General features: G+C 45.8%; 1 protein-coding gene across 1 annotated transcript; it reads left to right on the top strand.

The window, feature by feature from the left end:
• Positions 1-1077: 1077 nt before the first annotated feature.
• Positions 1078-21585, top strand: LOC131193518 (zinc finger protein 208-like). Its single transcript, XM_058173777.1, has 2 exons — positions 1078-3949; positions 19460-21585. The coding sequence occupies exons 1-2, from the start codon at positions 2488-2490 to the stop codon at positions 21091-21093; spliced, it is 3096 nt and encodes a 1031-aa protein (XP_058029760.1). The 5' UTR covers positions 1078-2487; the 3' UTR covers positions 21094-21585.
• The last annotated feature ends 956 nt before the right edge of the window (positions 21586-22541 follow it).

Below are 22541 nucleotides of genomic sequence, written 5' to 3'. Positions count from 1 at the left end.
TCTAGAGTCTCAACATCTTTTACATCGTGGCGACCAATCTAGATGCAATATTTCACATGTGGCCTTACCAAGGCGTTATAAAGTGGCATTAACATTTCACGTGATCTTGATTCTGTCCCTCTGTTTATGCAGCCCAGAACTGTGTTGGCTATTTTGGCAGCTGCTGCACACTGCTGGCTCATGTTTAAGTGATTGTCCATTAGGATTCCAAGATCCTTCTCACAGTTACTACTATTGAGCAAGGTACTACATATATACTCTACTTATGCATTTTGTTTTTCTTGCCTAAATGTAGAACCTTACTTTTTTCACCATTGAATTTCATTTTGTTAGGTAGTGCCCAATGTTCAAGTTTGTCAATATCCTTCTGTATCTTAAGCCTATCTTCTGGATTTTGGCTAAATTCCTCTGCAAATTTAGTTCCCCATCTATCCCCTTGTCCAAATCATTGATGAAGATGTTGAAGAGTACTGGGCCTAAAACATAGCATTGGGTTACTCCACTGCATACTTTCCTCCATGTAGATGCAGTTCCATTGTGGAGTGCACGTTGAGTGTGGTTAGTCAGCCAGTTGCAAATCCATCTAGTGGTGATGCTGTCTAACCCACATTTTTCTATTTTATCAAGTAGTAAAGTTATGGTCTACTTTACCAAATGACTTAGTGAAGTCCAAGTAGATTATATTGAAAGCATTCCTCTGGTCCACTAATTTTATCACTTTGTCAAAGAATGCAATAAGATTAGTCTGGCATGATCTGTTTTTGACAAACCCATGTTAGCTTTTGGTTATTATTTTGTTTGCTTCTAGGTGTTCGCTGATTCGTTGCTTGATTATCTTTTCCAGAATCTTCCCTGGTATTGAGGTCAGGCTGATAGTTTCCTGAATCTATTTTTTTCCCTTTTTTGAAGATGGGAACTACATCAGCTCTTTTCCAGTCCTCTGGCAGTTCCCCTGTGCTCCAGGATCTTTGAAAGATATAGTTCAGTGGTTCTAAGATCTCGTCTGCCAGTTCCTTCATAACCTTGGGGTGTAATCCACCTAGTCCTGGTGATTTGAACTCGTCTAGGGTAGATAGATGCTCACTTACCATTTCTTCCCTATTTTAACTGGTGTTCCTAATCTGTTTTTTGTGGTGCTCTGTTTGATAGGTTGGACTGTTTTTTCCCTTTGTGTAAAGACAGATACAAAAAATGAGTTAAATAATTCTGCTTTCTCCCTGTTTGCTTGTCACCTTCTTGCCACTTTCTCCCAGCAATGGGCCAATTGTTTCCTTTTTTCTTGTTTCTAACATGTTGGAAGAAGCTTTTTTTTGTTATTTTTTACTTTTGTCGCAAGCCTTTGTTCATTGTGAACCTGGTATTCTGCCTTTGTTTATGTGCCCCTCTTTCTAGTTTTTATACTTTTCCTTTTTGTCTTTCAATTTATCGGAGAGCTCTTTATGCAGCCATGCTAGTTTGTTTTGAGAGCTGTTATTTTTCTTCTTCATTAGTATTGTGCTAGACTGGGCTTTTATAATCTCACTATTAGTGGAGATTTATGAGAAAAAAATTAATTTTAACAACTGTAAATCAACCAACAGCATAACAAAACTGATAGAAGTGAACGGGATCAGAATACTTTGAATACTTTCTGAGTGCACTGTATGTGTGATTTACTCAAGGTAAAAGGATAATTTTGTGACTTGGTTGATATTTGGATCGGCTAGCCTATTACATGCCAAATGAATCATAATTAAGGGGGAGATTAAATTAGAATTTTGGTGTTTGTTTTTTCATGGTAATATATGGGGTATCACTACTGCTTTCACATATCATGCAGCCATTTTTAAACAATAATGAAACTAACCCATTAATATGAATCTTACAGACTAAGAGGATGTCAAGAAGAGCACTCAGGACAACAGACAATGAGAGCCTTAAAATGCAAAAGAAGCCATCAATCCAAATCTTCCACTACCTCCAGAAAGGGTAAAAACTTTCCCCCTTCTTCAGCTGATGAGAGACAATGGAGAGAATTGTAAGAACAAAGTTTTCAGCTGGAAAAAAATAAAGAGTGTCTGGAACGCAAAGAAAGATTACATGAGAAGTCAAGGAGTATAATTTCTAAATAAAGAACACCTGGAAGTCAGTGGAAAGAAAAAGGTGCTGTGGATAGCCCAAACTGGCAGACATTGATGAAAACCTTTGTGGAAGAAAAGAGTAGCTTCAATCAAAGAACCAACAGGTAAGAGAGGTCAGAAACATTGTTGGCTTCCTCAAGAATCCAAGAATAGCAGTGTTGGAAAATCCCCACAGACTGCCTAGTGTGGGAAAAACACAGATTGCAGATCACATGTGTGTGATAAGTCGAATCAACCCGTGAAAAGCCATACAGATGTTTGGGGTCCGGCAGAAGCTTTACTCAGAACAGGTCTCTTGTGATTCGTGGAAGGACCCATACTGAAGAGAAACTCTACTAGGAGTTCCCATTGTGACAAAAAATTTAGCATGGAAACCAATCTGGCGATACACCAGAGGACTCAGACTGGGGAGAAACCATATGAGTGTCTGGATTGTGGGAAAATTTTTCTGCATAATTCCAAACTGTTGATACATCAGAGGACTCACACAGGAGAGAAACCATATGGGTGTCCAGATTGTGGGAAAATGTTCAGTCAGAATTCCTACCTGGCGAGACACCGGAGGACTCACACAGGAGAAAAACCATATGAGTGTCCGGATTGTGGGAAAAGTTTCAGTCGGAATTCTCACCTGGTAGAACACCAGATGACTCACACAGGAGAGAAGCCACATGAGTGTCCAGATTGTGGGAAATGTTTCCAGCAGAATTCCAAGCTGGTAGTACACCAGAGGACTCACACGGGAGAGAAACCATATGTGTGTCCTGACTGTGGAAAAAGTTTCAAGGAGAATTCCAAGCTTGTGATACATCAGAGGAGTCACACAGGAGAGAAACCCTTTGAGTGTCCAGATTGTGGGAAAAGTTTCAGTCGGAATTCTCACCTGGTAGAACACCAGATGACTCACACAGGAGAGAAGCCACATGAGTGTCCGGATTGTGGGAAATGTTTCCAGCAGAATTCCAAGCTGGTAGTACACCAGAGGACTCACACGGGAGAGAAACCATATGTGTGTCCTGACTGTGGAAAAAGTTTCAAGGAGAATTCCAAGCTTGTGATACATCAGAGGAGTCACACAGGAGAGAAACCCTTTGAGTGTCCAGATTGTGGGAAAAGTTTCACTCAGAATTCCTACCTGGTGATACACCAGAGAATTCATACAGGAGAGATACCATATGAGTGTCTGGATTGTGGGAAACTTTTTAGTAGGAATTCCAAACTGCTCATGCATCAAAGGGCTCACAAAGGAGAGAAACCCTTTGAATGTCCTGATTGTGGAAAAGGTTTCAATTGCAATTCTGAACTAGTGGTACACCAGAGGATTCACACAGGAGAAAAACCGTATGAGTGTCTAGAATGTGGGAAAAGTTTCATTCAAAATTCCCACCTTGTGGAACACCGCAAGACTCACACAGGAGAGAAACCATATAAGTGTCCAGAGTGTGGGAAAGGTTTCTATCGGAATTCTCACGTGATAGTACACCAGAGGTCTCATACGGGAGAGAAACCATATGAGTGTCTATTTTGTGGGAAAGGTTTCAGTCAGAATTCCTATCTGGTTAAACACCAGAGAATTCACACAGGAGAAAAACCTTATGAGTGTCCTGAATGTGGGAAAAGGTTTAGTCGGAATTCCGACTTGGTGATACACTGGAGGATTCACACAGGGGAGAAACCATATGAGTGTCCAGATTGTGGGAAAGCTTTCAGTATCAGGTCTAGCCTTATAAATCATGTAAGACTGCACACAGGGGAGAAACCATTCAAGTGTCCAGATTGTGGGAAGTGTTTCACACAAAATTCCTCTCTTATCGCACACAAGAAATTTCATATGAAGCATAATTTGATGTGTGCAGAGGAATCTTGAAGTTCGGTTCTCTTCTCTCTTAGGAAGCCCAGTTGAGAAATGAACCATTTAATTTCTTGCCTAATTCTTTTTAGTCAAACATGTCTTAGTATCCAACATTAGTGAGGAGAACTGAGCTTCCTTTCTTTGGAGTTGTGTGGTGGTTCCCTTTCACAGTGTCGAGGGGAATTGCCATGCTGGGCCACAGAAAAGGTACTTAGATCTTACTAGGTAGGTTTGCCACCTTGAATTATTTCTATATATAATAAAGGCAGGATATAGATATGTATGCATGCATGTATGTATGTTTATTTATTAAGAAATTGTGTATGGCTGTTGTGATCTACCAGTGGCCTGCCGAGCCAGCAGCAGAGTCAGACAGTGAGGAGGTTGGGGAGGAACATGGGCCACTCCTGGAGGCCGGGCAAAGCTCGGCCGAGGGCTCTGTGTCAGAGGGAGAGCGGGAGCTAGACAGCAATGAGTCAGAAGAAGAGTTGGAGCCTGTTCCCAGTGTGTGCGTGCACAAAGCTGCCAGAAGAGAAGAACGACTTAAGAAAGCAGGGTCGACTTGGGAGTAAAGCCACACCTGGGAGGTGATTGGCCCCTCCCATAGGAAACAAAAGAGGAACGAACGGGGAGAGGGCTTTTGCAGGAAACAATTCGTTCATTTGGTCGTGGCAAAAGTGGAAAGTTCTGTTCCCGACTCTAAGGGAGTCTGTACCGCTCCTGCGGTTGGAAATTAGTTATCTGGCAGCTTTCCAAGTGAGTTAAGGTGTGTTGATAGAGATGCCTCTGAAAGACTGTTTGCAAAGCCGTGCTGACTGTGAATGAATGTAATTCACAGTCGTGTAAATAAAAAGGGGTTTTACCAGGACTAAGACTACTGCTTGCTGTTTAAGGAAGCCTAGGTCAGAACAATGGCAGCCCAACCCAATGTAACTCCGGATGGCTTACGGCAATAAAACCTTAATACAGAAACCAACAAACCACATATATAGCCAATAGCAAAATACAAAGCCTCCACATTTGGCATACTCCCACACCATTGCATTTCCCGCCATCCAGTCAGAGCTGAAGAAGCTTCTTGAATGAGAAGCAAAACGTCTCCAAAGAAAACACCAAGTCCAGTTGCCTCTTGAAAAAGCGCCTTTGGGACAACCATGACCTGGCTGCCTGAGAATCTCCATAGACTTTTAACTAACTTTCCATCTTTCTCTATTCTGAACATCTGCATTTCTCTAATCCTAATCTCCATATGTACCTAGTGCTACACTCTCTCCCCCTTTCTCTCCCCATCCTCTAGTTAGTAGCTATCTCCACCCATTTCCTATAACATTCTGTGTGTCTTATCTTTCCTTTCTATCTGCTCCAGCAACAGCAATAGCACTTAGACTTATTAACTGCTTCACAGTGTTTACAGACCCTTCTAAGCTGTTTACAGAGTCAGCATATTGCCCCAAACAATCTGGATCCTCATTTTACCGACCTCGGAAGGATGGAAGGGGGAGTCAACCTTGAGCCTGGTGAAATATCATAGAATTTCCCTGTTTTTCTGCACAGATGTGAGCAATGTGGAAGGGAAATGTTGGCTTGGATTTCTCTGAGGCCAGGATCCATTTGTAAGAAGGGTTTTCTTCTGGTTAGCTGAGGGGACACAATTCCCAAACAGGAATGTGTATAAGAATTACTTGATAGAAAAAAGGAGGGAAGTCATAACTCTGAGGTATTTTTTCCCAATGTTAAATATTGCATATATTCTATTGCTTTTGTGTGTTTTAAATATTAGATTAAACTTCTAATTTAAAAAATACGTGTCAAGCAGAAACATTTTTGTGCGCTCGTGCATACTGCCATTCTTTTTACAATGCTTTCAAATGTTTCTTTGAAAAGTGTATTAGTTTTGTTTCCCTAATATAGACAGCCGCTTTCTGAGCTCCCTTTTTCTAGACCCTACTATGTAGGAGTCTCACTTCGACTTAATGGAGATTCCTGTGCTAAAGAAATTTGCAGACTTTACACATCCTAGGCACATCCTAGACACAGCCCTTGCCAGGAATGTAGTTAGCCTGGGGCCTCCAGCCTGCTGGTTCTTCCATCTCCTAAATCTTTGGGAGCCAAAGGAAATTGGTCATAAAATTTTGCTACGTGGAGAGGTTTGGTGGGCAAATGAGAGCCAACGACTAAAGCACAGGGCGCCTTAGATCAGCTTTCTACAAACTAGCGCCCACCAAATATTTTGCCCAAGCTGCCTGAGTACATTCTGTGCTAGAATCTTAACTCCTCTGGAAATTAGGAAGGCTGCTCAGAGGAACTCTGCCCTTTAGTGAGATTTAGCCCCTGCAATAATGCAGATAAAAAAATAATATCTCCTGTCTAAATGTTTTTGGAAGCAATGCGGGCGGGCCCTTCAAGTTTTGTCCCATATTTATTAATGGGATGAAGCTGACAATCATTTTAAGGTTGCACATACAAACAAGACCTTTACCAACTTTTATGATGCAGCATCTGGCTAATCTTGTGAAGGTAAGTAGGGTCACTCTTCACTCTTCTAACCTCTCAGTTTCAAAGGCTAGTTTGGGGGAGTTATCCTGCACCCACCCCCAAGACAAAGAACTGGCTGGAATAGTCTTCAGTGATCCACAAGGGAGGTGGGCTTTCTTGTCTGATGGCACGTTGTGTCACCCCCCCCCCCCGGATTCTTTCCCTTGGTTCAGTTCCTGCAAAAGAAGCTCCTGGCTCAGTTGCAGTGATGATGAGGGTGTTGCTACAAGACCCCAAAGGACAGACTAGGGCTAGATCAGTGGTCACCAACTGGTGGTCCATGGACCACTGGAATATTTTGGTGGTCCGTAGAAAAATTATTTGCATTTTTTATATTGCACTAAATCAGGGGTCCTCGAACTATGGTCCCTGGGATGGATATTGTTCTGTCTCCTTCCCCACTTCGGATCAACGAGCTGGCCTTCAGCCAGTGGATTCACGGCTCTTATCAGTCCTGGCAGAGAAATCGCTGCTGCCTGCCAAAGTTCAAATGACTCATGGAGCAAGACTTTCAGCTCTCTTTGAAACGGTTCAGCTAATTTTTGCTTCCCGTGGAATGAGAGCAGTCCTAAAGCTCCTTATATATCCTGTGGGGTGGGGCTCCTGCCCCACCCTTCCCTTTGATGACGCCACCTCTCTAATCGTCTGAAGCGCGGGTCAATCCAAGCTTGATTATTATTATTATCAGCTGGGTCTGAAGGCGTAGCCTGAGGAAGGGAGGAATCAGGAAGGGAGGATGTCGGCCTTATTACGTCCTCTGATTGGCCTGGTTCTGGCTCCTGGAGCCGGGCCAAAAGAATCGGTGCTCCCGAAGTAAGCCTTACCGGCCCTTCCCCCTCACTCTCAGAGTCACTTTCGGGCATGGGGCCACGTTCGGGAGCTGGAGTCACAACAGATATGTGCAATGAACATTCGCATTGCTGCAGAGAATCTCCCCCTTCAGGGTCTTTTTCTGTGGGTCGGAGGGCGGGCAGAAATTCTGACTTGGAATCTGCTTCAGCCTCCCTGTGCCAGGGTTTGGGTGAAGGCTGGAGGGAAGTGCTGCTGGTGACAAAAGAGCTGGAGGGCTTTGTTTCAGTGGGACTGCATCATGGCCTGGTGGAAAGCCTATGCTCCTAGTCCTCAGGTGCTTCTACTTAGTCTCCTCCTTGGTCAGATCCAATTTGAACTTAGCCGTTTTGCCAACTCTTTCTCATGGTGGTTGCTTTGCTCCAACAACTGCTTCCTGTTGGGGCCATATGGAGCCTGGGCAGGGAGGTGAGAAGTGGCTGGGAGGGGAGGGGCGAGTAGAGGCTGGGGAGGCACCCCTCAATGTGAGTGACATCAAGTTGGCTGTGCCCACTCAGTCACATTACCAACTATTCACATCCACCCAGCCGGTCATTAGGCAGATTGCATTAGTGGTCTGCAGGATTTAAAATTATGAATTTAGTGGCTCCTGAGGCCCGAAAGGTTGGTAACCCCTGGGCTAGATTATCCTGGAGAAAAGGTATGGGTGTAGTGATTAAAAGTGGAAAACGGCACTTCATTAAAACAATCTTAAAAACATCAGATAGAGATACTGAGCCTGTTTTCAGCCTTAGGTCACTAGGTAGAGCTCTATAATAACAACACGTGTGACTAGAAAATCGCCAATCTAATAGCAGCACCAGTGGTGGCTGATATCCGACATCCAACTGGAGGGAGAGCAGCTGAGAGGAAAAGAGTTAAAACAGAATGTGGCGAGAAAGGATGTCGAGGAGAGGAACTGGCTTGAATTTTTAAAATTTTTAATTGATTTTATGGGTTTTAAATTTTATAAATCTTACAGGGTTGATATTGTATTTTAAATGGGGCCAATTGAATAATTTTTTAAGGGTTGTTTTTAGCATTGTATGTGTTGTTTTTGTATTTTATTGTGGCTGTAAACCGCCCTGAGTCCTTTGGGAGAAGGGCGGTATACAAATTAAAATATTATTATTATTATTATTATAACTTCCTCTTCCAGCTTATCCACAGGACTATGGAGGAGTGGAGGGTGGCAGTTGTGCTCTTCCCAGGCCAAAGCAACAGCTGGAAGGTGAATTGAGCAGGGGTCTCCAACCTTGGTCCCTTTAAGACTTGTGGACTTCAACTCCCAGAGTCCCTCAGCCAGCAAAGCTAGCTGAGGAACTCTGGGAGTTGAAGTCCACAAGTCTTAAAGGGACCAAGGTTGGAGACCCCTGGAATTGAGCATAGGTCAGAGGAGAAGCCGGGAGCAAGTAGGGCTGTTTGGTTTGCTCCACGTTGTAAAAGCAGAGTAGCAACTAGGCTGAAAGTTGTCACAATTCTTTCTCTTCCCAAATGTTTTTACAATTATGCTGCATGATTTTAAAATGCTGCTTGTAATTTTCTGCTGGGAAATGGCCAAGACTAAACTTTAAAGGCCCGGAGACTAAAATGTAAAGGCCTTGACACTAAAACATATGAAGGATGGTTGCAGGATGTAGGTATGACCAGTCTAGAGAAAAGAAAGGCTGGGGGGGGGGGAACACCTGATAGCGGCATCCCAGTATTTGAGGGGCTGCCTCAAACTTGTTTTCCAAAGCACCAGAAGGAAAGATGAGAAACAATGGATGGAAACTAATCAAGTTGAGAACCAAACTAGACACAAGAAGAAACAGTAAGAACAAGCAGTCCTAGTGGACAACCATTTAGATATGAGCCAGCAGTGTGCAGCAGTTGCCAAAAAAGCCAACACAATTCTGGGCTGCATAAACAGAGGGATAGAATCAAGATCACGTGAAGTGTTAGTACCACTTTATAATGCCTTGGTAAGGTCACACTTGGAATACTGCATTCAGTTTTGGTCGCCACGATGTAAAAAAGAGGTTGAGACTTTAGAAAAAGTGCAGAGAAGAGCAACAAAGAGGATTAGGGGACTGGAGGCTAAAATATATGAAGAACAGTTGCAGGAACTGGGCATGTCTAGTTTAATAAAAAGAAGGAGTAGGGGAGACATCATAGCAGTGTTCCAATATCTCAGGGGTTGCCACAAAGAAGAGGGAGTCAAACTATTCTCCAAAGCACCTGAGGGTAGAACAAGAAGCAATGGGTGGAAACTGATCAAGGAGAGATGCAACTTAGAACTAAGGAGAAATTTTCTGACAGTTAGAACAATTAATCAATGGAACAACTTGCCTGCAGAAGTTGTGAATGCTCCAATACTGGAAATTTTTAAGAAAATGTTGGATAACCATTTGTCTGAAATGATGTAGGGTTTCCTGCCTGGGCAGGAGGTTGGACTAGAAGACCTCCAAGGTCCCTTCCAACTCTGTTGTTGTTGTTGCTGTTGTTGCTGTTGTTGTTATTATTATTATAATATATATATTGTATCTTGTTTTGAAGTAACCAGTGAAACAGAAGTTGCCTTCAGAAGTTGTAGATGGTTCATCACTGGAAGTTTTTAAGAAAAGACTGGACAGTAACCTGTCTTAAATGTTATATGGCACAGGTATCAAACTCAATGGTGTCAGGGGCTGGATCGTGACATATCATGATGTTTTTTGCCTTTGCAAAGCCGGGGTGGGCGTGGCCTGTGCATGACGTATCTGGCCTGTGGGTTGCCAGTTTGACAAGCCTGGTTTAGGGGTCTCTTGGTTGAGCAGGGGGTTGAACTACAAGACTTACAAGCACCCTTCCAGCTCTATTCTAAATTTGAGATTTGGGAGATTTTAAAAAAAATCTTTATTTTTTATATTTCATATTTGCCCATCTCCCTCAATCTTCACATAACACTTCATTCCTTGTGATATTATTGGCATGTTGTTTTTCTGGCAAATGAGAAGTATCATGGGCACCATTTCATTCATTAGTGTCCCCACCTTTCTAAAATTAGATGCAAAAAATTCAGAGAGGGCACTCCTGGGATATATCGCACACTGAAATATACATTGATGTTCTACATACATAAATTCTTAGGTGTGTATTTCTATGGGTGTGTATGCGCCCATATGTGTGATCCCTCCAAGCCAAAAACAGAAGGTTATGATTGAGTCAATATTTCAACTCGAATCCTGATTGAAACTTGAATTATGTACAGAACGACCTCTACATAATTGGGTATTGTGGGATGGGTGGCTCCTCTAGCGGTTTCATGTAGATTGTAAAAAGTATCAGCGAAGGGCTTGAGCCCTGGAACATCCCAAATTTCAGGGGCCCAGACTTAGACACTCTTCTACCCACACCAACTGGAACCGGGCATAGAAGTACAACCATCCAGGGGAGGGTTTCAAAACAAGTCACTACTGGTTCACTCGTGTGTGCGTGCGTGTGCTAAAGCAACACTACTGCGCATGCGCAGAAACATCCAGGTGGGTGGGCGGAGCCTCCCGATGCCGCTACCGGTTCGCCCGAACCGGGGCGAACCAGTAGCAACCCACCACTGCAAACACCCTAATGAAATGCCTCCCATTCCTATCTCCAAAGCCTGTCCAAAATGATATCCTGGTTCATGCATTGAAACCTGATGAGAGGTCTAGGAGGGACATAATGACTGACCCCCTTCTATCTCAAACCCTCTAACAGTCCATGAGAATTGCAATGCTGTTTTGATGATGATATTCAAACTGCGCATGTCCAAGATGGCGGCCGCACCGCTGAACAGCTGATGCGGCGACGGGCCTATTTCGGGCCAGACCGGGTGGGGGGGGTCTTTTTGACAGCTTGGACCCCCCGCCCGGGTAGGTGAGAGTCCGGTGAGTCGGAGGATGGGCAAACTGAGGCGGGGCGTCTCCGGGTTCCCTTGGGAGGAGTCCCGGAGCGCTCTCCCTCCGGCGGTGCGGCCGACGATGGCGGCGGCGGTGGCAGCGGCGGCGGCCCGGCCTTTTCCAGCGGCCGGGCCTTTTCCAGCAGCGGCAGCGGTCCGGCCTTCTCCAGGCCGGGCGGCAGCGGCCTGGCTGGGCGGCAGTGGCCCGGCTTTTCCAGCGGCGGCGGCGGCGGTGGCGGTGGCGGCCGGTTTTTTCCGGCGGTTTTCCGGCGGCGGTGGTCAGCGGCCTGGCTTGGCCCTGCTTCGGGAGGGGCCTAGAGCCTCTCTCCCCTTTGTCCCCCCCTCGTCTGCGGTGCCGGTGGTGTGAGCAGCCTGGCCTTATCCAACAGTGGCGGCGGCGGCCGAGTTCTTCGGCGGCGGCGACGGCCTGGCCTGGAGGCTCTTTCTCCCCGGCAGCGGTAGTGTCGGTGGCGGTGGCGGCGGCCTGGCTGGACCGGCTTGGCCAGGGCCTAGCCTGTTGGTGGTTGACTGGGTCCGGTGAACTGTGGCATGACCCAGCAAACCCGGCGGGTGAGTGGCCTATTCCAGCTGGAGGCCTGGCTTAGCGGCCACGAAGAGGCCCGACGGTCGCCTTCTTTGTCATCTTGAAGGCTGTCCACGGGTCCAGGGGACGCCCTCGCTACCATCTAGAGGACGTCTATAGACCGTCTATGGGGGCTTTTTGAGTCCTTTGCCCCCCCCCCGGACTTTTGGAGAGAGATGCCTCGTCGGTGGAGCAGCTTGGCCCATTAGGCGCGTGTTTCGTCCTCTTTGTCAACTTGAAGGACGATCACGGGCCATGTAGGCACCTTTTTTACCATCTCTGAGGATGCCCATGGGCTGGCTGCAAGGGGATCGTCTGAAGACCTTTGGTCCCCAGCTGGGGGGAATTGAGGATGGTCCTGGACAATCCTAGCTTGTCTACTGTAGGACTATATCCTCTCCCCTCGTGCCCATAGACCACCCCTCGACTGGAGATGAGGGGTTGGAGCTCTGACTGAATCATGGCGGTCTGTTCATCTACCGCCCAAGACCTATATCCCGCCTGTCTTCTACTCGGAACCACTGGTGCGTCAATTTCCATCTTGACAGGTCCAGGATGGGTCCGTTGCGGACTTTATCATGCGGACATTTACAGCGGCTGACCTTCTTGCCTCGAGATTCCCTCTCGCGGGTCTGGCCCCCACATTATCGAGGGCCCATCTTGAGGACGGGTTTTGGAACCCCGAGAGATGGCATGCCAAAATAGGAGACTCAGGGATTTTAATTAATTATTTTAATAGGGTTTTAAAGGGAATTTTAATGGGAATTTTAAGGGAGGTGGGAACTGACGGGTCTGGGTTGGGGGAGGGTAGTGTCGGGTGGGGTGGGAGGTTAGGGTGGGTGAGGGGTAGCCCGTCGAGGGAAACCAGTTCCAGCGCATGCTCGTGGCGACTATCAAATGGGTTCGGAGGTTATGGGGGGAGTGTGTTCCTTGTGTGAGGGTGAGTCTATTTGCACGGTAAGTGGAGGGGCAGATATGGCGGAAGGGGGATCGACGACATAGGGGTCACGCGTTCGATGTCTGCAGGCGATCGCGCGCCCCGATCCCCTGACTTCTCCCGTTCCCGGATGGTCAAGACCCTCAGAGCCTGGGCCTCGCCTGATGTTATGCAACGCACGGTCCGTGGCCAATAAGGCCCCCTAATACATGATCTGATTCAGGGGTGCCGCGGATATTATAGGCGCACGGAGACCTGGTTGGGCACTGAAGGTGTGCCCTGGTCGAGATGTGCCCACCGGGTTTCCGTGCATTCCATCAGCCGAGGCCCAGGGTAGGGGTGGAGGGTGGCGGTTGCTATTAAAGAGAGTCTAGAGCCGAGGGAGACCACTGTACCTCAGATCGCCGGGTGTGAATCCTCTTGTGAGGTGGGGTCATAGATGTCAGATGGGCTTGCTGGTGGCGTACCTGGCTCCTTGCTGCGTGACAGCTGCCCTGCCCGAGCTCCTGGAGGTGCTTGCCGGGTGGCAGTGGAGACCCCAGACTGTTAGTCATGGGGACTTTAACTTGCCATCTGCCGCTCGCCATCGACGGTAGCTCGGGAGTTCTTGGCCTCCATGACGGCCTTGGACCTGACTCAAGTAGTGGATGGCCCCACTCACATCGGGGGAGGCACACTGGACCTGATTTTTGTCTCTGGTCAGTGGTTGAGAGATCTGGACTTAAAGGAAATAGTCATTGAACCTTTGTCATGGTCAGATCACTCTCTCCTTCGCCTGGACTTTCTGACCGCTACCCAACACCGCAGGGAGACGGAACCATTACGATGGTACCGCCCCAGGCGCCTGATGGACCCAGAGAGGTTTCGGACGGAGCTTGGGCCACTACCTGAGGGTCTGGCTCACGGCACGGCAGAGGAACTAGCTGCAGCCTGGGAACGGGCTGCGGCTGGGGCTTTAGACCGTGTCAGGCCTTTGCGGCCTCTGACCCGCGCAGATCCCAACCGCCCTTGGTTCTCCGAGGAGCTGAGGGGATGAAACGCCGGAGAAGACGCCTAGAGAGTTCCTGGAGGTCCAGCCGCTCAGAGGTTGATCGGACACTAGTTAGATCCTATACTAGACCTACCTAGTGGCACTGAGGGAAGCGAGGCGCCCACGCCTCCTCATTGCGCCGGCAGATAACCGCCCAGCTGCCCTGTTCTGGTGACCCGCCCTCCTTCACCAGGGGAGCGGGATGACCTGCTATGGGACGTGCTGAGGAGTTTAACGGTTATCTATACGATAAAATCGCTCAGCTTAGGGACGGTCTGGACCAAAATTGTGGCGATTCAGACGGGTATCTGAGGGCGGTCTTGGTGATGTTGTTTGGGATGAGTTTGACCCTGTGACTCCGAGGACATGGACAGGTTGCTGGGTAGATTGAATGCCACCACGTGTTTATTGGACCCGTGCCCCTCCTGGCTGGTGCTGGCCACTCAGGAGGTGACACGAGGCTGGCTCCAGGGATTACGAGTGCTTCCTTGTTGAGGGAGTCTTCCGCCGCCTTGAAAGAGGCGGTGGTGAGGCCCTCCTCAAGAAGCCTTCCTGACCCGCTGTTTTAGGTAATTATCGTCGTCTCCAACCCGCTCGCGAAGGTTGTAGAGAGTATGGTGGCATTTCAGTTTCCTGCACCTGGAGGAAACTGTCTATCTGGACCTGCTCCAGTCCGGCTTCCGACCCGGTTACAGCACTGAGACGGCTTTGGTCGCGTTGGTGGATGATCTCTGAGGGCCAGGATAGGGGTTATTCCTCTGCCCTGGTCCTATTAGACCTCTCAGCGGCTTTTGATACCATCGACCATGGTATCCTGCTGCGCCGTTGAGGGATTGGGAGTGGGAGGCACCGCTTATCGGTGGTTCTCCTCCTATCTCTCCGACCGTCGCAGACGGTGTTGACGGGCAGAGGTCACCGCGGCGCCTCACTTGTGGGTGCCGCAGGGCCGATTCTCTCGCCTTCTGTTCAACATCTATATGAAGCCGCTGGGTGAGATCATCAGTGGCTTCGTGTGAGGTACCAGCTGTACGCTGATGACACCCAGCTGTACTTTTCCACACCGGCCACCCCAATGAAGCTATCAAGTGCTGTCCCGGTGTTTGGAAGCCGACGGGTCTGGATGGGGAGAAACAGGCTCAAGCTCAATCCTCCAAGACGGAGTGGCTGTGGATGCCGGCATCCCGGTACAGTCAGCTGAGTCCGCGGCTGACTGTCGGGAGCGAGTCATTGGCCCGATGGAGAGGGTGCGCAATTTGGGTGTTCTCCTGGATGCACGGCTGTCTTTTGAAGATCATTTGACGGCCGCCTCCAGGAGAGCTTTCCACCAGGTTCGCCTGGTGCGCCAGTTGCGCCTTTCTAGACCGGGATGCCTTGTGCACAGTCACTCACGCCTTGTGACGCCTCGCCTGGACTACTGCAATGCTCTCTACATGGGGCTCCCTTGAAGGGCATCCGGAGGCTGCAGTTGGTCCAGAATGCAGCTGCGCTGGTGATAGAGGGAGCCCTCGTGGCTCCCGAGTGACACCTATCCTGCGCAGGCTGCACTGGCTACCTGTGGCCTTCCGGTGCGCTCAAGGTGTTGGTGAACGCCTTTAAAGCGCCCATGGCATAGGGCCGGGTTACTTACGGGACCGCCTGCTGCTACCGAATACCTCTCACCGACCCGTGCGCTCTCACAGAGAGGGACTCCTCAGGGTGCCGTCGGCGCGACAGTGTCGTCTGGCGACACCCAGGGGAAGGGCCTTCTCTGTGGGGGCTCCCGCCCTCTGGAACGAACTCCCCCCAGGACTTCGTCAACTTCCGGACCTCCGAACCTTTCGCCGCGAGCTCAAAACTTACTTATTTATCTGCGCTGGACTGGGTTAGTTTTTTTAAGTTATGGGTTTTTTAATGGGTTTTATCTCTAAATTTTAATTGTGGCCAATTCAAATAAGTTTTTTACTAGTATTTTAATTGTATCTATAATGTATTTTCATTTTTTTCATTTTTTACTTGGCTGTGAACCGCCCTGAGTCCTTCGGGAGAAGGGCGGTATACAAATTTAAATAATAAATAAATAAATAAATAAATGTGCCCCTGCCTGAACCAAGACTGAGAAAGTCCTGGTAGCTTTCCTCCTGCACAGCCCTTTCTCCGGGTGACAAAATCAGAGCTGCAAGCAGAGGGTGAGTTGAAGTCTCAGGCTGCCAACCTTTCATTGCCCACTTCAGCTGAACATATCATAAGGTTCACTTATTAATATGTCTAAGCTCATAACTGCCAATCAAGAGACTTAAACAGAGGCTTGAGTAAAATAGCATTTAATCCTGATCAGGTTCAAATGGATAGTCGTTCCAAACACATAGATGATACATACATGCAAGGAAGGAGCTACCAAGCTCATGAGAGAAAGCAATGTCCTTTCATATGCACCAAGACAAATTCCTTGTGTGTCCAATCACACTTGGCCAATAAAAAATTCTATTCTATTCTATTCTATTCTATTCTATTCTATTCTATTCTATTCTATTCTATTCTATTCTATTCTATTCTATCAAAAGGAGGTCTTTGAAGTATCTTTAGGGATGTCATAAACCATCAACTGGCATCTGCATATCCTGGAATCTGGTTTGTGTATCCCATAGTAAAGGTCAGTGATATAATCTAACTCTAAATTTGCATTCCTCTGTAGTGTTATCTTTTCCTTCTTTTTGTCTTTCTAAATAGCCACTTGGTCCCCTATTATTAGCACTACAAAGGTGTGTAGATTGCTTCTGCTAGTTTGAGATTACCTGACAATTTCTTGTGGGAAACTGAGTGGCATTTTATGGAGGTTTTTTAGATCTTAATGAAGGTTAATGCAGGAAGAATGTACTTTTACAGCAGTAAGTATGTTCTTCATGAGAAAGGAAATGCAGGTATACAAAGACATCAGTATATATGTTGCAGGAAACAATTCTAGTATTTTAGTATATATGTTCCCTTCAGCATAAAAAATCTTAATCTGCAGTTAATGCCTTGAACTGCCCTGCCAGGAAAGCCTCTCATGATTTTCTTATGTATTACAAACTGCTGTTGAAGGTATAAAGCTGGCCAGGATGCTGAAGGTTCAGAAGGGAGGATAATGACTCTCCCAGCCCTCTCTTGAGCTTGGAAAATAAATAGGGGGGGTTCTCAGGTTGCAACACCAATTGGTCCCAAGAGTATCCATCGCTAAGCAAGGATGGGGCACCAATAAGAAATACCGGGCTTGATAACTAAATTGGGAAGTAAGAGAAAATAAAATCGCAGAAGAGACAAGCTACAGTCTTAAGTGGTTTGCTAGTTTGCAGGAGTGAAGTTTTCAGGAGTTATCCTGCACACTCCTCCCCCCACCCCCTCCAGGGGAAAAAGTGGCTGGAACCAAGGGAGATGCGCTTTCTCTTTTCCCAACTGCATGACATTTTTAGCCCCCCACCCACCCCCAAAAGGGCGCTTTCCTTTGCTTTAATTGCCACTTCTGGCAAAAGAAGCTTCGGGCGCAGCTCCAGGGACAATGGATGCCCTCTTGGGGGACCTGAAAGAAAAGGTTTGGGGATGGAGCCTCAGGAAGAAAAAAATTATGGGAGTCGAAAAGGACTTGATGATCTTCAAACGCCTTAGGGTAGAAAAAGCATGTTCTTCCGGTATATGTCGCTAGATGGCGCGCTACTGGGAAACAAAGCTCGCTATAGCGGGGACTGACCTATTCTAGCGAAGGAGGAGAGGCTGAGATTGAACGGTTTGAAACATTCGAGTAGTGGATTGCTAGAACGGATGTAGAGAGAGACGAGGAGCCGAAGGGTAAAGGAACTTCCTGTTCCGGGTCAACCACTGGAGGAGGATGGCGTCGGCGAGGCCTCTTGTTCCGCTTGGAGGATGGAAGCGGCTCCTGGGAGGTGAGTGGAGTCGGAGGAGAAGCCGGGAGCAAGTCGGGCCCTTTGGCTTTCTCCACGGGGTATGAAGTGGAGGAAGCAACGAGGCTGAAACATCTGGGCTGCTTCTGCATATTCTTTCCTTCCCCAAATTTTATTCCTCTGCATGACTTAAAACTTCTGCCTTTGATTTTCTGCCGGGAGATTTAAAAACAATATATATATATATTTCATATTTCTTAAACACCAGCTTTCACGTTGATTTCTGTGATTTTATTAGCATGTAGTTTTCCTGGAAAGCAAGGAGCTTCATGGGCAAAACTAAGGCTTTAGATCTTGAATAGGAAACTAATTTCATCTATTAGTGTCCCCTCCCCCCTTTCTAAACTAAGATCAAACAATTTAAGTGAATGCACATTGGGACATTTTGCACACCGAGATACGCATAGATTGTCTACATATTTATTTATTTATTTATTTATTTAATCACATTTGTATACCGCCCTATCTCCCGAGGGACTCAGGGCGGTTTACAGCCCAATAAAACATACATATGAATACAGAATAAAACACCAATTTAAAAAACTTATTTAAATAAGGCCGAATATTAAAAATTGCAATAAAAATAATAAAACTCCATTAAAACCAAATTAAAATTTAAAATTCTAGTCCAGTCCTGCGCAAATAAATATGTCTACATATATGTCTACATATATGTCTCTATATATGTCTACATATGTTATATGTACAAAAGAAATATGTACAAAAGAGAAATATATGTGTATTTCTCTGCTCATATGCCTGCATATATGAGAGTATTTACCCAAGCCAAAAATTTAAGTGTAATATCATACCATACACCTGCTTGAGGAGGGAGCTGGACTAGAAGACCTCCAAGGTCCCTTTCAACTCTATTCTGATTAACTGATTGATTGAAAAAAAAATTATGATGGTGTCGATATTTGAACTTGGATCTGTTAGGCTTCTGTATGCCAAATTAATCATAATTAATATTAAAGGTTAAAATAGAATTTTAGTGTTTGTTTTTTCATGCTAATATGTAGGATGGGGATTCTTTTTTGCTGCTTTCACGTGTCCTGCAGCCATTTTAAAACAATAATGAAACTAACCCATTTATATTAATTTTACAGAGGGAGAGGATGCCAACAAGAGCACTCTGGATAACAGAGAATGAGAAGCAGCACTAAAGCGCAAAATAAACCATCATTCAAAATATTTTCCAATTTCTCTGGAAAGTTTAAAAACTCTTCTTCCTCAGCAGATGAGAGACAAAGGAAAGAATAACAAAAACAAAGTTTTGAGCTGGAAAAAATAAAGGATACGGAAATGAAAAAAATATTAAATGAGAAATCAAGAAGGATAATATTTAAATAAAGAAAAAGTGAGTAACAACTTGAAGTCAGTAGGAAGAAAAAGGTTCCATGTAGAGCCAAAACTGGCAGGAAATAATTAAAGCCTTTAAGGAAGGAAAGAATGCCTTGAACCAAACAATTACCAGGCAGGAGATCAGAAATATTTTTCGCCGCCTCAAGAATCCAAAAGTACCAGTGTTGGAAAATCCCCACAGATTGCCTATTTTGGAAAAAATAAAAACAAAAGATTGCAGATCACATCTGATTCATGCATAAGTCGAACCATCCCATGAAAAACCATATAAATGTTTGGGGTGAAGCAGATACTTTACTCAGAACAGGTCTCTTGTCACTCGTGGAAGGACCCATACCGAAGAGAAACTCTACCAATGCTGAAAAAAGATTTAGCATGCATACCAATCTGGTGATACACACTGGGGAGAAACCATATGAGTGTCTGGACTGTGGGAAACGTTTTCTGCATAATTCCAAGCTGGTGATACACCAGAGAACTCACACAGGAGAGAAACCATATGGCTGTCCAGATTGTGGGAAAAGGTTCAGTCAGACTTCGAACCTGGTGATACACCGGAGGACTCACACTGGAGAAAAACCATATGAGTGTCCCGATTGTGGGAAAAGTTTCCAGCAGAATTCTAAGCTTTTGATACACCAGAGGATTCACACGGGAGAGAAACCATATAAGTGTCCAGATTGTGGGAAAGGTTTCAATTGGAATTCTGAGTTGGAAGTACACCAAAGGACTCACACTGGTGAAAAACCATTTGAGTGTCCAAATTGTGGGAAAAGTTTCAGTCGGAATTCTCACCTGGTGGAACACCAGAGGACTCACACAGGAGAAAAACCATATGAGTGTCCGGATTGTGGGAAATGTTTCCAGCAGAATTCCAAGTTGGTGGTACACCAGAGGACTCACACGGGAGAGAAACCATATGAGTGTCCTGACTGTGGAAAAAGTTTCAAGCAGAATTCCAAGCTGGTGATACACCAGAGGACTCACACAGGAGAAAAACCATATGAGTGTCCTGATTGTGGGAAAAGTTTTACTCAGAATGCCAACCTGGTGATACACCAGAGGACTCACACTGGAGAAATACCATATGAGTGTCTGGATTGTGGGAAACTTTTTAGTAGGAATTCCAAACTGCTCATGCACCAGAGGACTCACACGGGAGAGAAACCATTTGAATGTCCTGATTGTGGAAAAGGTTTCAATTGGAATTCTGATCTGGTGATACACCAGAGGATTCATACAGGAGAAAAACCGTATGAATGTCTGGAGTGTGGGAAAACTTTCATTCGAAATTCCCATCTTGTGCAACACCGCAGGACTCACACAGGAGAAAAACCATATAAGTGTCCAGATTGTGGGAAAGGTTTTTATCGGAATTCCCACCTGGTAGTGCATCAGAGATCTCACACAGGGGACAAACCATATCAGTGTCTAGATTGTGGGAAAAGTTTCAATTGGAATTCTACCCTCGTGATACACCAGAGGACTCACACAGGAGAAAAACCTTATGAGTGTTCTGAGTGTGGGAAAAGTTTCATTCGAAATTCTGACTTGGTAATACACCAAAGGATTCACACAGGAGAGAAACTCTATGGCTGTCCAGATTGTGGAAAAAGTTTCAGTCAAAATTCTCATCTGATGTTACACCAGAGGTCTCACACAGGAGAGAAACCATATGAGTGTCTATTTTGTGGGAAAGGTTTCAGTCAGAATTCCTATCTGGTTAAACACCAGAGAATTCACACAGGTGAAAAACCATATGAGTGTCCTGAATGTGGGAAAAGTTTCATTCGGAATTCTGGCTTGGTGATACACTGGAGGACACACACAGGGGAGAAACCATATGAGTGTCCAGATTGTGGGAAAGATTTCAGTATCAGGTCTAGCCTTATAAATCATGTAAGGTTACACACAGGGGAGAAACCATTCAAATGCCCAGATTGTGGGCAGTGTTTTACACAAAATTCCTCTCTTACTGCGCACAAGAAATTCCATATGAAGCAAAATTTGATGCCTGTAGAGGAATCTTGAATTTGGCTTCTCTTCTCTCTTTGGAAGCGCAGTTGAGAAATTAACCATTTAATTTCTTGCCTTATTCTTTTTAGTCAAATATGTCTTAGTATCCAACATTAGTGAGGAGAACTGAGCTTCCTTTCTCTGGAGTTGTGTGGTTGTTCCCTTTCACAGTGTTGAGGGGAATTGACTTGCTGGGCCAGAGAAAAGGTGCTTAGAACTTACTAGATACAAATGCGACCTTGAATTATTTCTACATATAATAAAGGGAGGATATGTATGTATGTATGTATGTATGTATGTATGTATATTTATTAAGAAATTGTGCATGGCAACCCAACTCAATGTGACTCCAGACGGTTTACAGCAATAAAACCTTAATACACAAACCAATAAACCCCATATATAGCAAATAGCAAAATACAAAACCTCAAGATTTGACATACCCCCTCATCATTGCATTCCCCACCATCAACTGCAATTAGAAAAGATCTGAATCGGCAGCAATGCCTCAAACTCCTCTGCCAGGAAAACCTCTTGTGATTTTTTTATGCATAGAAAACTGCGGTTGAGGGTATAAAGCCTGCCAGGATGGCAATTATCCAGAAGGGGGGAAATTACTCTTCCAGCCCTCTCCTGATATGGAAAAGAAATATGGGTGGTACTCAGGTTGTAACAGCAGTTAGTGCTAGAACTACTTTATCAGGAGGCAACTGGACTTTCTGGTTTGTCTTTAAAGTCGTTTCGCTTCTCATCCAAGAAGCTTCTTCAGGTCTGACTGAATGGTGGGGGATGGAAGGATTCACAATCCTTGCAGACAACTTGTCATTTGCGTTCTTTGAGGGAGTCTTTGAGGCCACCTGGAGGTTTATCTGTGTCCTCAGGCTACCCTGAGTAATGCAAATGCCTGTGGAACCTTCATGGCTGCAGGATGTTTTCTGCCCTGTGTCTCATCACTGTTCAAGACAGGTTCAGGCTGTTGGAGGTAAGTCTGTGTAGTCGGTACCTCGAAGCGAAATGCTTCCTTTAATTTTTCTGGAAATCCATTGATATCATGACCTAGGTGACTGAGAATCCCCATAGACAATTGGTGCCAGACTTTCCATTGTGAAGAAGGGATGGGGCACCAATAGGATATACCATGCTGGTTAGTAAAAGAAACTGAAATCCCAGCAGAGATAAGGAGTCAAGCTTCAGTCTTACAGCTTCTCTTAACTTGCAGAGGCAGGTTTTGAGGAGTTACCTGGCACACACACCCCAAGAAGAAAAGCTATCAGAAACCAATGGGGGGGGGTGCACTCTGTCTTTTCCTATTTCAACGTCGTTTCTAGCCCCCCACCCAACCCTAAATGGAAACTTTCCTTTGGTTTAGTTGCCGCTTCTGGCAAATGAAGTTCAGGCTCAGCTCCAGGGACAATGGATGCCTTCTTGGGGTACTTGAAAGAAAAGGTTTGGGGATGGAGCCT

This window comes from Ahaetulla prasina, chromosome 2 (assembly GCF_028640845.1).
Source record: "Ahaetulla prasina isolate Xishuangbanna chromosome 2, ASM2864084v1, whole genome shotgun sequence".
Lineage (NCBI taxonomy): Eukaryota > Metazoa > Chordata > Lepidosauria > Squamata > Colubridae > Ahaetulla > Ahaetulla prasina.
The sequence above is the reverse complement of the archived record's forward strand: the minus strand, read 5'-3'. Positions and strand labels throughout refer to the sequence as shown.

Coding starts and splice junctions, on each gene's coding strand:
- LOC131193518 (XM_058173777.1), top strand. CDS start 2,488: ATGGAAACCAATCTGGCGATACACCAGAGGACTCAGACTGGGGAGAAA. Junction 3,950..19,459: donor TATCGCACACAAGAAATTTC/ATATGAAGCATA, acceptor ATCTGGTGATAC/ACACTGGGGAGAAACCATAT.